Source organism: Sebastes umbrosus, chromosome 9 (assembly GCF_015220745.1).
Source record: "Sebastes umbrosus isolate fSebUmb1 chromosome 9, fSebUmb1.pri, whole genome shotgun sequence".
Taxonomy (NCBI): domain Eukaryota; kingdom Metazoa; phylum Chordata; class Actinopteri; order Perciformes; family Sebastidae; genus Sebastes; species Sebastes umbrosus.
Window position 1 is genome coordinate 26816099 of NC_051277.1, and position 21843 is coordinate 26837941.

General features: G+C 41.1%; 1 protein-coding gene across 1 annotated transcript in view; it reads left to right on the forward strand.

The window, feature by feature from the left end:
* The window catches only part of nrg2b (neuregulin 2b), a 75390-nt gene that overhangs the window by 18563 nt on the left and 34984 nt on the right, over nucleotides 1–21843 (forward strand). Inside the window, exons 2-3 of the mRNA XM_037780352.1 lie at nucleotides 18086–18248; nucleotides 20844–20962. Of these exons, the coding sequence (XP_037636280.1) occupies nucleotides 18086–18248; nucleotides 20844–20962 (282 nt within the window). The remainder of the gene's footprint in view (nucleotides 1–18085; nucleotides 18249–20843; nucleotides 20963–21843) is intronic.

The following is a 21843-nucleotide window of genomic DNA, read 5'->3' on the forward strand; positions in this document are numbered from 1 at the left end:
TGTAAGGAAAGTGCACACCCTCATTTCTACACGGAGGTTGTTCCAGGTTCAGGGGGTGTATGAACTAAACTTTAGTCCTGAGCTGTGAAGCCTAACAGCATATGTCCTGGGACAGAAAAACTATGGTTTATTACAAAGTAATGCTGAGATCTCAGAAGGCATACAGAGTACATCTCTAACTAGAAAAGCACATACAGTAGAGTGCAGATCTCCGCCGGGTTTCTGCAACGACCACTTCTGTAATGTTTGATTGAATAAATACAAACGACAATTGTCTACCCCCTGTCTAGACTTTCACGTCTCACGCATCCGATACTCTCTCATTTTAATCTATGCAACTGTCTGCACCACTTCCGGGCAACTAAACGGCAGTTCATTGTGTAATGCTTCATGTTGACCATTAAACGCTTCCTCTGAAGCGAAACTTTCAGTCCTGCTTTGTGTTTAGCCCCGTTAGCTGTTAGCTCTGTTAACTAAACACACCATAGGACTCCCACCGACTGCTAACAGCTAGCTAGCTCTCCTCCTACCGACATAAGAAGACGCGCTCCGGTGTAGTCAGCGCTCGCTTCAGTTTTTCATTTGCTAAGCGATAGTTATAAATACATACATACATACATGTCTCACCTAGGTGTGGAAATCAAGAAAGGAACAATTCGGAATCCATATCAGAAACATGAGTCCAAACTGAAGAAGTCGTTAATCACTTGCGGCCGCTACCTTCCGGTTAAGAGTAGTGAGGAATCAGCGGTCAATGACGATATAAAACAGTCAGTTAAATATGTTTTTCAAAAAGTGTTAATCACTGCAACCCCAAGAGGTCCTTCAGCATATAGTCAAAAATGAGCACAGAAAATATTAGGCTGATGGGTCCAGCAGTACGTGAGATTAACCATGGACAGACACACAGAGATGCACACGACTGAATTCATGATCTCCTGGCGGAGATAAAATTATGTCCAAGGAGATAAGAAACATGAGTGGTCAGACAAGCACACAGGTTGCAAACAAGCTGGTGGTTGAGCCACATTTGCTACAATTTCATTTGGAAGTAAAACCGAAAGTGAGTGCACCTGTAAAGTTGCTAATAATCCAATGAACACATTGGGTTTCAGTTTTACTTTTTTTCTCTTTCAAATAAATTGGACTAACCTGGGGGTTTGTTTTCAACCTGTATGATTGACTGACTGCTTCTTACTAGGTTTGACTTATTTTTAGTGATGTTGCTGCTTTCTGAGATCTCAGCACCTTAAATAAATTGTTAAGCTCACAGCCAATGGGTGTTTAGTGGAGGTCTCCTATGTAGACTCACTTTGGTTTTGGTAAGGATCCTGGCTGCAGTGTTTTAACCAATTGATGTTTGATCGACCCTGGTGTTGGTCTTAGTGATGGTCTTGTTATTTTTTTTGCCTTTTATCCCATAAGTAATAATCTCTATTTTGTCCTTCTTTAACTGTTAAACATTTTTCGTGATCCATTCACTGATATCAGAAATGCAAAAGTTGTCAACAGTTGTCTGATATTCAGGTATAGTAGAAATGTAGAGCAGCATGTCATCTCCGTAACAGCAGAAATCGATACTGTATTCACTAGGGATGCACCGGTTGGAAAATTCTGGACCGATAATGATACCAATACCGATACTGTTTTTTTTGTTTATTTTGGTTTTGCTATTATTTATTCCCCTTTTGTGCCAGGGAAACAAAGACTCTTCATTATAAATTCAATCATACAGATTTGTGAAATAACCTTTATTATAACCTTCTTTCACATGAAAAATACTTTTTTTTTTTTTTTTAAATAACTGCTTCAAAAGCCTTTTTAGCTGCTATACAACTACCTACTCAATGTGACGAATGTTTCAGTACTTACACAGGCCTACAACATTATTAGTTTTGTGAAACATAAATTAAATGTATGCGTAAAACATAAGCAGTGTTCTGGATCCCGTTATGGGGGATGGACTGCTGCACGGCACGGAGGATGTTCCCACTGTAACGTACTGACGCTGCGTAACTCCTCGTTGGACTGACAGTCTTCTAGTGTCTTCTATGCACACACAAGGTTCGTTCCCATCCAGAGGGCAGTGATTGTTTTTAATAAATCTTGTAAGCCGTTGTTTTACTGCTAAATATTTCGTTGAACATAACAACGTTCTTATCGCTGATGTTTCTCCGAGACAGTGCAATACTCCCACACGGCCGGCTTTTTCTTTCACTTTTATTTGTAAACAAACCACACGTGTGCACGCCACCTGCCATCATGTCGTAGTTGTGTTCAGCCAGTGGCTTCTTCTCTGAATCAGCAGCTGGTTACTGTTGTCAGAGACCGACAGCAAATAACCAACACAACATTAAGCCGACGCAAAATTGACGCAGCACAACAGATAAACAAAGTCATCTTATTTGCCGATAGGCCGATGGCAGTCAAGAAGGCGAATATTGGCCGATACCGATGTTCAGCTGATAAATCGGTGCTTCACTAGTGTTTACAAATGATGTAAGATAGTGGCAGCAGATATGGACAGAAATAAATGGGACCAAGCACAGAACCCAGGGGTACACCACAAGAATGAAATCTCACCATCTTTGTTTTGCTGCAGTAGGGCATCTTCTTCTAACAGCGTCTTTGTTGGTCTCTCAACGGGGCAGCGGGACGTCTTTCTTCTGTAGACGCTTTAGCTCCTCATGGAGGACGGATGTGATCAATGCTTCAATCCTCTTATCAGGAGAATTGTGTCTGTTAGTCTGCTTTACAAGCCTGCAGTCAATGGCGTGTCTGCATGTTGAAGGGGGTGAGGGGGGGTTGGGGGAGGCTGATGGGAGAGATGAGAGGTGAGAAATGGCGGGGTGAGGGGTGGAGGATAAGAGATGGAGGAGGGAGAGGCGAGAGAGCAGAATGGATGAAAACAGGAAAGGAGGCAGAGGTGAGGGAGAGGAGGGAAGATGGATGGATGAGAGGAGGAGAGAAAGAATAGAAAGTGTTGAGGGGGGGAGAACAGGAAGAGAGAGGGAAAGAAAAAAAGATAAATGGAGGACAGGTGGGGCGCAGAATGACTTGCACACAACTCCCAGCCCTGAGAAAGAAAAAGAGGAGAAAGGAGAGACAGAGAGAATAGCTTTTCCCCACCGTTCTGCCCGCAAGCCCTTCATTAACTATTCATTACCAACTCTGCACATCCTCCCCATCTATCTATCTATCTATCTATCTATCTATCTATCTATCTATCTATCTATCTATCTATCTATCTATCAATCTATCTATCTATCTATCTATCTATCTACAACATCCTGCTTCTCCCTCTTTCTCCATCTCACCCTCTTTTCCAGACATACAACTATCACACACATATTTCTCTCTATGTGTGTGTCTTTGAAAAGAACCTGATTTCTGTTGAATCTGAGGGGTGTATTTATACTTAAATAGATCTCCCTGCAGCCAATAGAACAATGCACAACACCAGCGATGAGAGACAAGGTCAAGTCAGTGTGTGTTTGTGTGTGTTTGTGTGACTGCAAAAAAACAGAAAGGGGAAGAAGGGGATGATTTATTGACAATCACTCTCGCAAACCACGCACACACGTCCACACAGAATGATTTTCTTTTATCAAATGTGGATGTGACAGGCACATACAAACACACGCACAAGTATTTTGCAACACACACTTACATACATAGGAGGGGAGGGTTGCCCAGGGCTTGGTGTTGCTGCTGTGCAGAGGTTAGCTGGGCGATACTGCATGAGGGCCTGTTGTGACTGCTATCATTCAACAACCAACGCTCATCTTTCACCCTTTCACCCTTTCTCTCACACACTCTCTCGCTCTCTCCTACTCTTTCTCAATCTTTTTTTCCCTTTTCTTTCTGCCTTACATCCTCTCTCTCTCTCTCTCTCTCTCTCTCTCTCTCTCTTTCTCTCTCTCTCTATCTCCTGCTCCCTCCCTGGTTTCCATGGTGACAGCTGTGCGCTGCAGAAATCACACTGATCGGAGAATGAGATAGAAGGAGCTTCTCTCTTTTATACATGAACACACACGCGGGCACGCTCTCACGCACATACACACACTCTGCACACACAGAGAACAAACGTAATACATGCAGTGTGTGTGTGTGTGTGTGTGTGTGTGTGCAGATTCCTCCATTATGACACACACCGGTTTCCTCTCCACATGTCTTTGTACATTTTATGAATGTACTATGCTTCTTCGCTCACTAGTTGGCTGACACACACACACACAAACACGTTCAGCCCATGCGTGTAGGCGTGTTGCTGACCATGCCTTCTCGGGTTGCCGTACCTGTCTGTAAACACGCCTAATTGGTTTGGCTTCCATATCGCTCTGTGTTATTGGATCATGCTTAGCGAGAAATCTGATCAATTTTTTGTTGATGCCCGCTTTGCTGGACGAAGAGCGAGAGAGGGAGGAGAGGAGGGAGGGAGCATCAGCTGACCTTGAAAGAAGGACCTCTTGATGGACGGCTGATGGGAGCGCTGGTCACGTGCGATTGGCTAGGGGAGCAGGCCGGACACAGGCTATTGGCCAGACAATGCTGTCCATTTGTGGCTCCCCTACTGCCCCCCCCCCCACCCCCCCCCCACCCCCACCCCCCTCTGTGCTCTCACTGAGGAATTCTCTCATCACTCAGTGATACAGAAGGCTTGGATCAGCAACTTACACTGCACACACACACATTCAATACACATTTACACACACAGACAATCACACGTATCCATCAGTGCAGACAATAAAATGCTCACATGCACATCTGTGCATCACACATGTTCTCATGAAGGCACCCTCTCTCACACACACACATTCACAACGCTGTGGAAAATCTCTGTCTGTGTGTAAATTGCAGCTGCAGAATTAGACTTGTTATGGCTTGCTCGCTGCCTGTGGTGTGTGGGATGTGTGAATCTACTCTAATTGTGTTGGTGCACATGTATTTCACAGTGTCTCTCTCTCGCTCTCTCTTTTTATGCATAACATAAATTGTTGTGCAGGCTTCGCTTTTTTTTTTTTTTTTAAAGTCTGCAGTAGTACGAATATTTCCTTATCAAACTGAACCTCAACCTCAAACACAACATTTCCAAATTAAGTCAATTAAATTTTCCGTTTCATCCACAATATTTTTTTATGTGCTTGTTAGCGAGCAGCGCTGCCAAAAATAGGCATTTTTTGCGAGGTTTTGACGGGGCTCACAGGATTTATAAGCAGACTTGGATGTTCTCCAGACTATTTACTAATAATTTTACAGGTAAGAAATAAAGAGGATGGATTTTTACAACCACTCAAAGGTCGAAATCAGATGGTAACATAAAGTGCCATTATTGTAGCAATATGGTGCAATATGGAGTCTATTAAAGGCTTGAGCTGATTTTAGTATATTTGTGATGAAGTTGCTGGCTGCTGATGTCTATATTTCCATTTCACAAATGATAAGTAATTAATGTTCTACCTTATAAATTCCTAAAAAAATCTTGCTTTTGGTCAAACTGAGAAATCGATAACGTCACATTAGTCAATCCCCATCCCCAATTTGATCTGTCAGCAGTTTGCTTTTGCATTTTTAATAAGAGACTTTTCTATGTATTTCTTAAAGTACGAAGACTCAGATGTTTCTAAGATGTTTTAGCACCAGATTTGACTGTTATCAGGCCATTAAATAGGCGTTATCAGTCGCTATAAGCACCATAGATGTGTGTTACTAGGGGCCTACTACGCCTACTGCATTGTAAAAGTGAAGGTGAAACTTAAAAGTAACACGTTCTAACATGAAAAACTAAATGAAACGTTACATTTTGAACACAAACAAAAATGCTTATTTAGGTTTAGGCAAAAAAAACCAGTTAGGTTTAGGCAATAAAATTTAGACTTCTTTAGGTTAAGGCAACAAAACCACTCAGTTAAGTTCAGGGAAAAACATTGTGTGTTGGGTGAAAATAACTACGAACACAAAGACAACATTGTTTATTTGCGAACTCCGGTCACACTGTCTATACTACAGCCCCTGACTTCCGCTTCTGCTCCTGTCATAATTACTATGGTCGCTAGAGGAAGTTGTCGTCTTCTTTTATACCTTCTTTCGGTGATCCATCATGTGAATTGTTGATAAAAGCTACTGGTGGGTATGATAGGCCCCTATTGACCCACATCTATGGGACTTATAGTGACTGATACCGCCTTTTTAATAGCCTGACAACAGTCTAATCGGCTGGTATTATGCATATTAAAGTTGCTTTCACACTACGAGTGACACAGCAACAGGCTACAAGTAATTTTCAATGGAAGCCGCTGACATGGAGCTACAAACTGACGCGCTACAAATCAAAGTTGAGTGGATCTTAACTTTTTTCAGCACTCCAATGAGGTGGTGAAGCATCAACAATTCACGTTGTTGTTTCATCCTGTTCTGTTCCTTCTAAAAACATGCTGTTAGTGAGTTCCCAGTGTTATTTACTGACATAACTGCGTCACCGAGTGCTCGAGCAACACTTCAGCAGTGACATTGCGACAATGTAGCTGGTCACGCTTGGCCGTTTTGTTGCTTTTGTCGCTCGTAGTGTGAACATAGCATCAGAGTCACCTTCTTTGACCTGTAGCGGGATCCTTGTACTGTCTTCCATGTGTTACTGGTAATTAATGCAGAGAAAATGAAGGTCTAGGCAATGAGGCAAGATGGAAATATCAATTGAATTACTTATTTAAAACATCATCTGTCCAACATCCTAATGTACCCTATAGGTGCTAATGTGTTTCTGGCATAGAGAGAGTGGTTTTTAAGACTTAATGGAGAACACTTCACAGTAAATTCCTCCTCCTCAGCATTTGTGATTTGGAACATCAAGCAGCGACAGCAGAGCGTGCAGCGAGGTTGTTTATATGTTTTACAGCTAACAGTAAGATCCAACCATTAAGAATAAAGCCATATAATGAATTTATGAATTAATCATCACATCTAAAATATGATCAGTGAAGGTTTGTATCGATCAATCATCTTTGAATTCAGTTTGAAATGAATGCACTTGGGCATTAGAGTAGAAGGCATAGAAATAGAATGAACATTGAACTGTTTTCCGTGGTCTAGTTCAAAAGAAAATGCCGATTGTTGTTTGTGACAACACACATCAGTGGGGCCGTAAAGTTGTCACACTCACTAGTCTGAGAACTCTGTTTTTCAATTAAAGACAGTCCGAGGAGATGATAAGAGTTAGGTAGTTTGTAATTATTACATTACATTATAATTTAATTAATAGAATTTGATGACTTACCAATAGAAATATGAAGCAATTAAATCCAGCAATCCTCAATTCCTCTCTAGCAGCAAGTCAACAGTGAACAAAAGACTCCTCTCCATGTTTCGGACTACATTACTGCAAAACCTCACCCCATTTAGTCTGCGAATTTCCACAAGTTGGTTTATACTAGGGCTGTCAAACTTAACATGATAATAATGTGTTAACGCAAATTTGTTTTAACACCACTAACTTCTTTAACGCATTAATGCAACTTTCGACTTTTAGGTTGACACAGGCTTTTAAAGTCAGAGTGAAGATAGCGAATAATGATGATAATGAGTGAATAGTGATAGTGAAGAAAGTAGAAAACCTAAGGAATCCCGCCAAGTGCGGGTAAATTGTTGGCAGTAGCGGGTGAAATCATCAGGACACCTGCCACTTTGGCAGGCAGGGAAAACGCTAGTGATGGGACTAGTTGTCTGAGTTCTTGGCATCTCATGCCTCCGTGTCTATCGATTCCTCTGTATTGGTGCTTTCTGACAGTTACTCATGCACAATGACGCATACGCACGCCGTATCATGTTTCAGTTTGTTTGGGACCGGAGCCACGGTGGAGAGAAAAGAAAGCGCTCAACAGCATGGCGCTACTACTACTAAACCTGAGGGACGCAACATATTTTTTCCCTGATAATGCGACACTGTGAATAACAAACCCGTGTTGAAATCAACAGCAGGGGAGTTAGTAACGTTACCTGTTAGCAGCCGGTGGGCAGCACGGTCCTGCTTGGTTAAATAACTAAGCTACTAACGTTAAAGGAGGTGCCATTAAGCTATTATTATGAGGCGTTCAAAGTCTGCTCAGGAAAAATTACTATTAGGTGAAGGTAAATGACAACGTTATCATGATGTGTTCAAATGTAATCTTGTAAAATTAAGTTTTTTGTGAGAAATTTGTAGGAGATGTTTAATATAGAATAGCTAATAGAGATAAAACTATGACCTGTTTAACTTCCTAACACTAGCTTTAAGCAGCTTGCCAAGATTTTTTTCATCGAAGCAAATATTTAAATTATCATAATCATTTTAATTGTGTGTTTTTATGCAAATAACCACTATAGATGACAATAACATAATACAGTACTGTATACAGTACCCTCCCTGCCCCAAAAAATAGAGCTCCCCCGGAAGTCACCGTGTAATTCGAACACTGTAATTTACCATGCATATAATGTTTTTTGTGTAAAATATATTGAACATTGAATGATCTAAAATTGTTATTCCTTCATTTAGACCTTGGTACCAAACATGTCATAACTTGTCGCGAAGGAGGCTAAATAGCGCTCCAAACTTATGCTAAATTTTGACGAGGAAAGCTGGTATGGCCATTTTCAAAGGGGTCCCTTGACCTCTGACCTCAAGATATGTGAATGAAATGGGTTATATGGGTACCCACCAGTCTCCCCTTTACAGACATGCCCACTTTATGATAATCACATGCAGTCTGGGGCAAGTCATAGTCAAGTCAGCACACTGACACACTGACAGCTGTTGTGGCCTGTTGGGCTGCAGTTTGCCATGTTATGATTTGAGCATATTTTTTATGCTAAATGCAGTACCTGTGAGGGTTTCTGGACAATATTTGTCATTGTTTTGTGTTGTTAATTGATCTCTAATAATATATATATATATACATACATTTGCATAAAGCAAGCATATTTTCCCTCTTACATGTTGATAAGAGTATTAAATACTTGACAAATCTCCCTTTAATGGCTACGGTTCACATAAAAATAGCCGCAGTTCTGACCATCCTGCTATGTTGATTTGAATAGGAAAGTCATTTTGATGTCTGATAAAAACAGCTATACATTAAACACACATGCAGGAACATGCATTATTGCTCATTTTTTATTGGGATCAACTTCAATTGATCACTTTCTTTGAAAGGACAAACTCATAAGGATGTTCGAATACCTAAAGTGACTTTCAGTTTTATGTCAAATGTTAAAAAAGGGTTCAAATTGGAGTGGGAATTTGTAGCAATTCAATCAATCCGACACCGTCACACCCACGAAATGCGGACGTCACATCCATGAAGGGTAATTTCCTTCTGGTTTTCAGCTAGCATTCCCAGGCCGACAAAACTTCCATGCAGCCTGAGGAGAGCGTCCCAGAGAGGGATGCGCTCGTTGGTAGCCAGGCTCACCACTCACAGCTGCTTCAGGCTGACTCTCACCACTCATTTCCACACTTACCCGCATAAAAGCCTGACAGTCTCACCTCGGACTGACTCACCAGGTGATGAGTCTCATCTGGATGGTTGTTAAGTAGAATTGCTGCGGTAGTCTCTATCATGCAAATATAGTCTAGCAGTGTTATTTTACTTAAGACAAGTAAAAAGAAAAATGCGCCAGTGGGGTAAAATAATTCCTCTTATTCCAATGCTAATCATCTTGTTTCAAGGATTTCTTTGAATACTAGTAGAATTATTTGCCTTATTCTGCAAGTTTGTTTCTAGAAAGTCATTTTGCATCTGAAACAAATGGGATTATCACATCCAACTGGCAAAGTGTTTTTTATTATTAAGAAAACATGTATTTCAAGTCTTATGTCAAGATCTAATTAGTTATTAAAGGACAAATCCCCACGAAAACCCATTTTGGTTGATCTAATAAGCTTCATGGTTAAATATAGGACACATGTAACATGTCAGGGTATTTACGGCAGGTAAACAGGGTTTAATTTGATTAGATGACTGTGATGTCAGTGGTCATTTTGCTATATCTCTCATTTCCTTCCTGTTGGTATTTGCCCGAGGAAGACCTGTTGGTCATAATGTCACTAATAGAATTAAAGGGAGCTGTGATGCCTGTGTGCAGGTTCTCCTGGTATTACAATAGAGTTTAATAGCAGGAAATACATGTGCTACCTAAAAACATATTAAACCCAATTTATTGTACAAGTATTAAATATTTCTTCTTACCTATCTTTTACCTCCACCTCAATATAATGTAATATTTTTTAACATATGTGATGGATTTTCTGATATGAGATGATGAATATGGCATAAAATAGCATATGTTTGATATTTAGAAGTATGATATTTAGAAGTATGATATTTAGAAGTATGGCTTTTTGTATTACTGTTTTTATGTGCTTTATCAAATTGTGAATTGTTTGTGGATGTTTTCATCACGCTGGTGTTTTGGATGAACCACACCTGCCATCATAGAGTGTGTTTGCCTATTGGTGTACTGTATGTACAAATATGGGTGTGGTTTCCACCTTTTCAAACACTTTGACCTGACGAAGATCCAAGCAGGATCGAAACGTAGTCAATAAAAATACTGTGGCATGGAGTAGTGAGCAGCCGTTACCTTTTTCTTTACTACCTAAAAGCAAATATCAGTTTTTATCTCTACACTCACCATGTTGGACTTCCATTAAACAAGGATGAAATATATCATAAAGAAAGACAAACTTAATAGTTTTCTCTTGCTTTCTCTCAACTGTAAAATCTGTGGCTCTCCTGCTCTGACCCTTTCTCCTAGAAATAACATTCATACTCATTTACCTTGCCAGTTACCTTTCATTAGGAAACCTAATTGCTGTCTGGATTATGTTCACTGGCAACGTTTTTTCCAATCAAGGAAGTGTCGATGATCTTGTACCGCACAGAGGTCATAAGGAGGTATTCGGGGTCATCATGAGACTCGTGAAGTTATAGGTTTAGGCCTCTAAAAAAATGTTGTTTAAGGTGAGAGAAAGATTGTGGTTTTGGTTAAATATAGAAAAAGTAAGCACGTCATGTCTTGTGCCTCATGTCATGTCGACACTGGACAATCATACAAGAAGAAGTATAATGCCCAGTCGCACAGCAGTTCGTGAAATATTCACGAAATTTGATGTATTGATTTGTGTACATAGACACAAATTTCGAATTTGTTTCTCTGAAGGTCAGCACGCAATCAATACGTATGTAATCCACGTAATTGTGAACCAGAAAGTATGGAGAGCGGCGAATGCCATTGTGAAAACAAAAGTCAAAGTTGCCGGATGTGTTGCTGGACGTGTTGCTAGACATTTGTAGGAAAAACTACGGAAAATAGGTTGTTGAAAGTCGTGCTGAGCGTCACGAAAAAAAGGGATATTTGTGTCCATGTACATGAATCAAATAGAATACAATTTTGTGACTATTTCACGAACTGCCGTGAGACTGTATTGAAATATATCATAAGGACACAACCTTAACCCATCTAACTATAAAGCTAGGAATCTCTGTCTGTCTGTCTTTCTGTATGTCCTTCGCATATCTCGAGAACCGCTCATCCGATAGACTTCACACTTGGCTGGTCTATTGCTCAGGACACGATGGAGTGCAGTTTTGAATGTGGTGCAATTTGGCCAGAGCAGTATGACAGTGAACTTTACATTTTGGCAACTTTTTAATCATAACCATAACCAATATTTTCCTGGTTTTTGTGTATCCAGACGAATCTATCCACGCCCGTTTGCGTCTAGATTGATTTTCCGACATGATTTGTGTCCCAATCAGATGTTTTGCTACTCCTCCTACACTTTTTGAGCAATCGTCACCAAATTTGGTACAGAACATTTGGACCAAGCGGGAAATAGTTACTTTTTTAGAATTTTTGATGTACCATACAGTTTTAGCTTAAAACGCTGTGGGCAGGGCTTATATCGCAAACAATGCCATATCTCCTGAATGCTTTGTGCTATTGTGACCACATTTGGTGGAGTGTGTAGGTATGATGTCTGAATGACCATGCCAATATTGGTGCCATTTTGCCAATAGGTGGCGCTGTAGCAGCATCATCTAACTATAAAGGAAGCAATCTCTGTCTGCGTATGTATATATAACTGCCCTTCGAATATCTTGAGGGCCATTCATCCTATCAACTTCACACTTGGTGGGTGCAAGCTGCACTTCTGGGGGCCAAGCAATAGGCCTTTTCCGCACGGGCACGCGGTTCGAACGGGCACTGCACTAGTTTCTCCTAAATGGATAATGTGTGAGTCTCCTGCTGTTATGTTATCACTATCACTCTCTTCACTTCCACGTAAAAATCAGCAGCATAGTCCAAAAAGTTTGGGGATTTGTTTGGGAATTATCAAAAAAGGAACTGTAGAAATTCTGCCATAAGAGTGTTAAAATACATTTCAACACTTTATCGCAGACTGTGCTGATGAACACAGACTAATGTTATATACGTTTAAAGACAATCTGAGGATGTTATTCCTTTAAAGTGGTCATCCAGCAGAGCTCCGGCCACACACTGGGAAAGAGAAGCTGTGTGCGGCTCCTGCAAATGTGATTGAATTGACCACTTGAGGTAGTTTGGAGGGATTGATTAATAGATTGACAGAAGGATAGGCTGTTATTTAACGCTGGATGTATGGACAAACTGGCTGTCCTTCTCCTTCTCCTCCTGCAGTGTGTCTTAACCTCCTACTCGTGTGTGTGTTTTGCCAAGCCTCAGAAAAAAATATTCCAATCTGTGGAGACCTAAATTTCATTTTAACACCTCACTCCTTTCTCCCACACATATTTTAAATGAACTCACTGGTTTTCGGAGAAGTCACAACTATCATTTCTGTCTGGTTTTTACTGTATCATCGGTTGTGCTTTGTGTTTCTGGTGCTGCCGTGCCACAGTGAAATGATACAAATATGTTAACTGTAGTTTGTGTAGAGTAACTTTGTAGTGCTACACCTGGACTTATTCATACTTAAAGAGGACCTGTTATGCTTATTTTCAGGTTCATACTTTTATTTGGAGTCTCTACTAGACCATTTTTACATGCTTTAATGTTAAAAAAAACGCTTTATTTTTCTCATACCAGCTGTTCTGCAGCACCTCTTTTCACCCTCTGTCTGAAACGCTCTGTTTGAGCTCCTGCCCCCCGAAAAGCCCAGTTTGCTCTGATTTGTCAGCTGGCCCACTCTGTTGTGATTGGTCAACCAAACCAAACTCTTTGGTCTCGGCACCAGCTCCGCTCTAACTAGCCATGTTTGAGGGCGTGCCAAATTAGCCGCTAGGCAGTTATTATGCAAATGTTACATGGTGACATCACCATGTCATGGAAAAAAAGGCGTTTCAGGCCTTTCAGGAGCAGTGTTTCTGTGGAGGAGAGTAACTCCCTTTGGCGTGGACTTTGGGCTTTGTAACTTTGCAGACCTTTTACATGCACAAAAAACTATATAACACACTAAAGGAAAGGGGAAAAGCACAAAAGCATAATAGGTCCTCTTTAAATGATAGTTGTTTTCTGAGAGGAAAGCTAAGTCAGTATCATTACAGGATGCTTCTTGCATGTATTTGACTCTACTGTGTTATTTGTGTCCCCTTGCTAGTTTTTCTTTCTTTTGTTTTGCTGGCATTTCTAGTTAATTTACTGTTGATTATTTCTAATGTATTTACTGACTGTGAAGCACTTTGTAACTTGCTTTTGAAAAGTGCAATACAAACAAAGATTATTACTCAGAGGTATTTTGTCATCGTGAGTCTAAATGTCAAATCTGTACTGCTGGAATTGGCCTAAAGTCGCCCCTCCCACAATGAAATCTCATCTCTTTTCCACATATGGTACATTGTTATTAGATTACAGTTCCCATGATTTCCTCATTGTCCCCTGTTAAAATACCCACAGCAGAATGCTGGATGAAAACAGCAAGGAGGCTGCTCATGCTCTTATGAAAAACTGTTTGTCTTGACAAGAGTAAAGAGAGTTAACTGGCGAGTTCTGACATTATGCGTTTTTGCCAAAGTAATAAAGGTTCCTGGTAACTCATCCTTGTTTTAAATGTGTTACACACAGAGTGGTTCCTGTAATGATATCCAGCTAGCACTGTCCTCCTGAAGTATGGCCTAGAAAAGGCTCAGCCTGACCTATCATATTGATTTAAAGAAGCATAAAGTATGTGGATTCGTAAGTGTGTCTCCTCCTATAGCATTCACCTGGTGTGGCAGATAACAGGAGTATAAGGGTTAGGTTATACTCAAAAAGAAGTACTTCTTATGACGTGATGACATTTACATAGAGTGGGAGACATAATATTGTTTAAATATAGTGTAATGGCATAGACTGTATGTAAGAAGTGGACGTAGTCACTGTGACGTCACCCATTGGTTTGGCATTTTGGCCGTCGCCATCTTGGTATTTGGCTGTCACCATGTGAGTAAGACGTTTTTAGGGCGACCAAAAAGGTTATAATTAACTTTGATGTTCTGAAAATACACCGTGAAAGGGTTAAAGTTCTAAGAAAACACCCAGACTGGACAATGCCGTGGTAGCAACCTGTCAATCACAAGGTAGCCACGCCTTAAAGCATCCCCTGCTTTATGGTCTGTTTGACTCCACATGGGACCATAATTTACTAAATGAACATCATGCTGTATTGAAGAAGACTTGAAACGATTGAGACCATGAACTCATGTTTACAATGTTTACTGAGGTAATAAGTAAGGGATAATGTACAGTGAGCCGGTCATTGTTGCGAAATAAACCCTGTCGCCCTGAAGGGGTTTATTTTACAACAATGACCCACTAGCTGTACATTATCCTGCTTATTACACGGTTACTGACTTAAGAAATCAGTCATTTGACACCAAAACTGTCTGCCATCAGAACTGCGCCCATATCAACGGTCCATTATACATAGCAACGGTCTGCTATAAAGAAATAACAGACTGCAGAACGCCGTGATTGACCAATCAGAATCGAGTATTCAACAAAGCCGTGTGATAAATCAAGTGAGTCCATCAACCCCTGAGAAAAATGCCTGGCTCTTTAGCTTAATGTTCTACTATGTTCATCAGCTAGTCGCTGACTTTATATCTGCTGTTTGGTGCTAGGCAGGTAGTTCAGAGGGTTTATCAGAGTTTTGTCACAATAAACAGCTGCCTGCTGCGTCTCGGCTCTCACGATTTTCTTTGTTTGGTTTCATCAGTCAGCAGCACAAGCCAAGACCAAGTCTTGTTGAGTCGAGTCAAGATTCAACAGTGGATCTCGTCCTAAGAAAAGAAAGTAGCGGTATCTTGAAAATACCAAAAATAGCAGGCAAATTATTAAAAAAATCTATATATGATGACAGTGACACTCAGTGCTATTCTTCAGCATAACTCATTGCAAGCCAGGAGCCACGGAGACAGAGAGAGAGAGAGAGAGAGAGAGAGACAGAGAGACAGAGACAGAGACAGAGACAGAGAGAGAATCTGGTGATGTTGAGATGATTTACTTTGGTGTGACGTGGAATTATACATCAAGAGTGTGTGTCGAGGCTGTGACAAGACTAAATCTCACAAAATGTGAGAACTGGATTTAAAGATGTGCTGCTTGTTCTGTTGTGAGTCTAAAAATCCTACTTAAATCCTACTTACATAACTGCAAGCTGTTTGGATGGTACTTCATAGAGGTTCTCTTTTTCACCTCCATTCTGAGTTTGTGTTTTTTTTCCCCCCATTAACTTCCACTTGTGTAATTTAAGGATAAGGCTGCTATTAATGTAATTTTTTCTTACTGTGTTCAAATCCCATGGAAAGAACAGAACCAGCAATGCGTCAGTCTGTCTCTCAATACCTTCTGACTGGAGTAAAAAGTTAATTTGTTGGGGACTATTTCTAGTGGCGGGTTAATATCGGACATATCAGACTTTGGGTACAACACTTGTTGGTCTTTCCATGGAATTTGTTGACAGTAAGAAAATTATAGAATGTCAGCAACCTTGCCTCTAACTGAAGCCGGGGCGTTGTGTAACCTGGTAAACGGACTGTATTGCTATTTAGTTTTCACTTCACTAGGGGGTAGGTTCCGGACTGGGAGAGTGCCAAAGTGGTGCTTTTCTCATAGGGCTAGGTTAATACAGTAATTAACTTACATGTGATACATTCCCACAAATACAGTTAATATAAGTGTTGAACAATAATGTGAGTGACACAAGGTCTTGCCACATCTTTGCAGTTCGAACTATCTAGTAGCAGGTAGGAGAGGCTAGTCAGTGACCGAGTTAGTAGAGATGGGGACTTGTGACTCCAGAGTCAGTAATAAGAGTCGTTCATTTCGAATGATTCACTCATGACTTGCACATCACCAGTCTAGACCAAGGTTAGTGACCCTGCGGACTAAGATGTGTCTGACATGTGTGTCCAGGAACCTTTGTATCAAGTCATCCCCATGTCTCTCAACTAAATGTTTCCTGTCACTCTCTCCGCTCTCTATGACTATCCAACAAAAGCAAAATGCCCAACATATCCTCACACAATGGTGAAAAGTTATTCCTCATTTTTGTGTGTTTTCCTACGAATGTCCACCAACACGTGTCAATTTCCGCTCGTTATATGCAAACAATCTTTTCAAAATAAACTTCCGTCTTCACAGGAAACAACTTGGTTAGGTTTAGGAAAAAAAGCATTACTTAAGTACGTAATTTACGTGACAAGTAAATCAACGTTGAATTATGGTTTCACACGGTTTAAACACCGGGCGAAAGCCTTTTTTGACCCACACATCCACCCCGACCTTCTTCCTATGTGGCATTTGTTGCTCTTTATACTTCCTGGTTCACGATTATGTGGATTACATACAAATTCATTTTGTGGGATATATGTGAATTGCAGTGCATTACTTTTTGTAGGTATAGATACAACGGGTGTATAAGAACAGGCTGAAATGCGATAATATAGCCACATATAGCAACTTTGCCAAAACCCAACAATCTGGGATGAATTTACCACTTCATCACAGACAATTCATCATAATCACTTCTTGCTGTGAAATCCTAAACTATGTCTTGTGTTCTGCATGAGAAGAAGACATGAAGCACCGTGAAGTCCTCCCACTAAAATTGGATATATGCGGCAGGCAATATTCTGTATGTAGTGTAAAATGTACAAGATATACGAGACATAGACGGACATGTAGACCTACAGTGTCTTGTTGAGGCTCAACATCCACATACAGTATCTACCGTACGTACATGAGGAGTAAATGGAAGGATGCAGCAGTGCTGTGAGGAGCTCTGAATCTATACAACAGTTGCCTCACAGTTGATCAAGCTTGTGTGTCTGTGTGTGTGCAGACCCACGGGTGTGTGTTAGGCCCACGTTTGTGCACACATGTGTGTAAAATACACTGGGTACTTCATTGGCTGTGTGCGTGTGTGTGTGCGTGTGAGAGAGTATAAATGGTACTAGATGGTGCTGAGTTGTCTCTTTGCTTTAGCTTCTGTGTGCTTGTGCTGCCTGCGCTGGTGTCAGTGATGCAGTCTGTTGTAGTTTTTAAGGAGAGAAGGGAGAGAGAGAGAGAAACTCCGGAGACTGATGAAGCACATGCACGCACACACACACACACACGTACGTAAACACACCCACATTGCTCAATAGTGAAAATCTACTGCAGAGTTTCTGAAGGAAGATTTTGTTTCTCTATAAGCTTTCACTTTGTCTTTGCTTTTCAGGATTCAGACTGTACCCAAGTGCTTTTCCTGTGTATGTGTGTGTGTGAGTGTGTGAGTGTGTTGTATCATTGATTTCCCTCCATTCTTTAGCCATCCCTCATGTGAACTCTGACCTGTCGCCTCAGGTTTCGACCCCGACATCTGAACCCTCACTAACAGATTTTCATCAGCCACACTCTAAGACACACACACAGAGTCACAGACACACACATACACCCACACTCACACAATTAAATGGATAGATTAATTGAATGTCTGTAGTTAATTTCAATAATGCAAGCTTTGATTTTCTCTCTCCGCTCCCTTCCTCTCTCTCTGTCTGCCTCACTGTCTCTCTCTCTCTCTCTCCCTCTCTCTCTGTCTGTCCAGCCTCTGCTCCTAAGCTCCGGCTGATGCGAGGCCAGTCTCTGGTGGAAGGGGACAAGCTGTACTTGAAGTGCGAGGCGTCGGGGAATCCCAGCCCTTCCTTCCGCTGGTACAAAGATGGACATGAGCTTCAGAAAGGCAGAGACCTCAAAATAAAGACCAACAAGTGAGTCTGTCAGATATTATTCACCCTCCACAGACAATATTCACACCAAGAAGTTTGGACATACCAAAAATCCAGACAGATGACTGCTTCCTCAAACACATGCTGTACATACTGGCATGCAGCTCTGCCATGGTGACCCTGGGCAACTTCACACTGCACCCAAACTGTGTCCAGAAAATTGGTTTTACTGACTTCCTTTTCTGTTTCATTTCATTCATCGACACAGAAACAGTAAAAGGGCACGGAAGTATAGGTTCTTATTTTTTCAAGGCCATGTTACTACAACACCACATGCCCATAATTACATTGAGAAAGTCATTGGTCGGTGTAATCATTCTTCTACTCCGCACTGGCCGTAAAGCGATACCTTCCTGGAACGGCCACACTGTAAGAGATGAGTGAAATCCACTAAGTGATCGTTCTGTGTAGAAATGCATTGTGATGTTCGGCCAAAGCCAAGCCATGGCAGAGGGATACGTCCTGGTAGTCGCATGTAGGTTTGTTGCCGGGTCTAAACATTCATACAGAATGGGCAACAACGTCATGGCACATTGCATTCTGGGTAGTGGTCACCATGATGTGGGATCGCTCTTGTAGTCTCTAAAGTAGCTTCCAGTCCTAAAATACCATAATGCCTTGTGTTGCTCACTGCAGCTCAAGTCACCATCTCATTCTCTACAGCTACACGTGACTGTAGCTTCAGGACGAAGATTTTGTTTCAGACTCTGTTTGACAAGTCTCGCATAGACACAGCGCTCTGTCACCACTAAGTAAAGGTCTGGCTCCACACATTATCATTTTGGTATAGGGGGAAAAACGCTCTGGCTTGTTTGTAATTCTTTAAGCCAATCACAATCGTCTTGGGTGGTGCTAAGCACAGGATGCAGTGGCAGTGCCCTTGCAAAATAGATAGCGGACATACAGTAGCAGAAGGGGAGGAGACTGCCAGCTGTAATAGGTGGCCAATGATTGGCACGCTTATACCCAAAGTCTGCATCTGGTGAGTCAAACTAGAGTTTGGCTAACTCAGTCTACTGAAGCCTTGTGTAGCTTTAGCTAATGCATTTTTGTACTGTGCATGGACTATCTATTCAGTCCGGAATGAGTTTTGAAGTTAGGCTTTAGATGACGTAATACAGTGTTTCCCACTGGAATTTTTTAGACTGTGGTGGGTGGACCTCGGACCCTCTGGGAGGGCATGCTCCTCCAGAAGAAAATTTTGAACATTTTAAAGTTAAATGCATCAATCCGGTGCACTTTGAGAACAAAATTAAGAGGCTAGATCTATGAAGAACTTTGTGCTCTAATAAGTTTAATCATGACGGTTGTATGGATATGAGGAGGACAGTCCGTCCCAGTTGACGGTCACACCGGCAGCCCCGTTCCTCCCCGTAAGGAGAGAGTGTGCACTGTGCTTCCAGAGCTCCACAGCCCTGGGAAGCAGCGTGGTCCTGATGAGGGGTGCTTTGAAACTCACGGTCGGATCCGTGAGCCATTTTCACCCTTTCCAAGCCAACCTAGAGTGGGTCGCGGCACACCAGACGATGCGCCCTGCAGGCCAGCCCACCAGTTGAAAAGATCGGTGTTAGTTGATTATGATTAGATAAAGATCCATGTTAGACGCCATATAGACTTTGTCGCCAACGTTCTCTGACCGTAGACATTACCACTTTATTACCTACACCCAAAAATGGGGCGACAAAAAGTCTCATTGTGCCCCCTATTCCTGCTCCTATGATTTTATCCCCCATTTGTTACATTGTCTTGAGAAAGGGATTGCCAGTATGGAGAGGAGGAATGAGTACAGTGGCCCACAACTATAATAATACTAATACATACAGTATTAGTTGGAGTAAGATAGACTTGGAAAAATCCAAACTTATCCTTTTATGTGCACAGTGATATGTTGCTGACTTTGACACTGTTCAGATCAACACATCTTCCAAAGCACTATTATCAGGCAGTGTCCTGCTTTTGTTGCTTTGGTTACGTCACACAGACACACATTACTCACCTGGTATGATTACAGATCACTCTTTCACCCGCTTCAATCAGTCATTTGATCCACTGAAATGCTCATCTAATGAGATATATTCCTCTGTGTTACTTTAGAGAATGCAGTCAAACACTTGTTCACTGTTGTATAGCAATATTAAGTTTGTGTTTCACTTTATGCTCTGATTGAATGTCTTGAATGTTTAAACTGATATTTGAGTTATCACCTGCTTTAAAGAATCTGTCCTGTGGTTTGTGTTTTCAGTTCAGATATTAAGGGAGTACAGAGCCATTTCTTGTAATCACTTCCTGTAGTCCTGTAAAGATTAGGTGAAACCTGTTTCCAGTTTGTCCATTTGCTTTGCTGGCCAACATTTGTATTTAACGATCAGTGGTTTATTGCATGTCTGGACTGGAAACTAGAATTTAATTCCTCATTCACTCAAAGATGAGTCTGCTGCTTTTTTGATACAACAGTAACTAACACTGTCTTTTTAACTCTGTCTGCTCTGTATCACTCTGTCTCTCTCTCTCTCTGTCTCTCTCCCTCTCTCTCTCTTTCCCTCCTCTATCTCTGCCCCTCGTTCCTCTTCACTGAAGAAAAAACTCAAAGGTGCAGATCAGTCGTGTCCGTGTGGAAGACTCCGGCAACTACACCTGTGTGGCTGAGAACTCACTAGGACAAGAAAACATCACGAGTATAATCAGCGTGCAAATCTGTGAGCAATATCTATCTATCTATCTATCTATCTATCTATCTATCTATCTCTAAATTTCCTTCTTTGTTCTTCAAGCCTTCTTTCCTAAAATGTATTTTTTCATAGAGAGTTTCTTTTATCTCTTTCTGAAAACCTAAAACGTGATAATGGGGTTTTCTGTATTTTTCCTGAGATCAGTGTGTGTCCACTGTCGTACTGGCTAGTAAACTTTGATCACCCTGTGTTTTTACAAAACATACGGGAGCAAATATTCTGTTAGCATTTAGCAACGTCACCTTTCCACAGTGATTTTCTTAAGAATAAAAGATTTAGAATAAAATCTATTTAATATCAAAGATGCAGGAATCTGATCATGTAATCACAAACTTAATTCGTTAACTGAAACTGTGTTGTGTTCTGTGGCCTGTGCCATCATATAGCATCTGTCTAGACTAGTCAGTGTAGTCTCGGTATATCATTATTATCCAGCTCTTGTATCGGATTATTTTATAGGCTGTGGAAATAGTGAGAGCCAAACAGTTACAAAACAAAAATGAGGGAAAACAGAATAATGGATTATATTACTCGTAAATATACCCGAACATTTACAAGTTTCAAGTTCGAAAGGAAAGGTTGGGGATCGGGGAGCAGTTGTATCTGACTGAACCTGGCTCTTTCTACTCACAAAACCAACATCTGTGAGCTGTAGAGCTGCAGCAAGCACAGCAAAGTGACTGATGCCTGCCCAAAAAGTAGATAGATTTGTCACACTAAGCTCTTTGAAACTCACTAAAGAGGTCTGAAAGGTATGTGGCACAGTGTGGTATGATATTTAGTACTGTGGCTGCCATACAATTTGAACACCTTGTGATTTTTAACAAAGAGGTGACGGCATTTTGCAT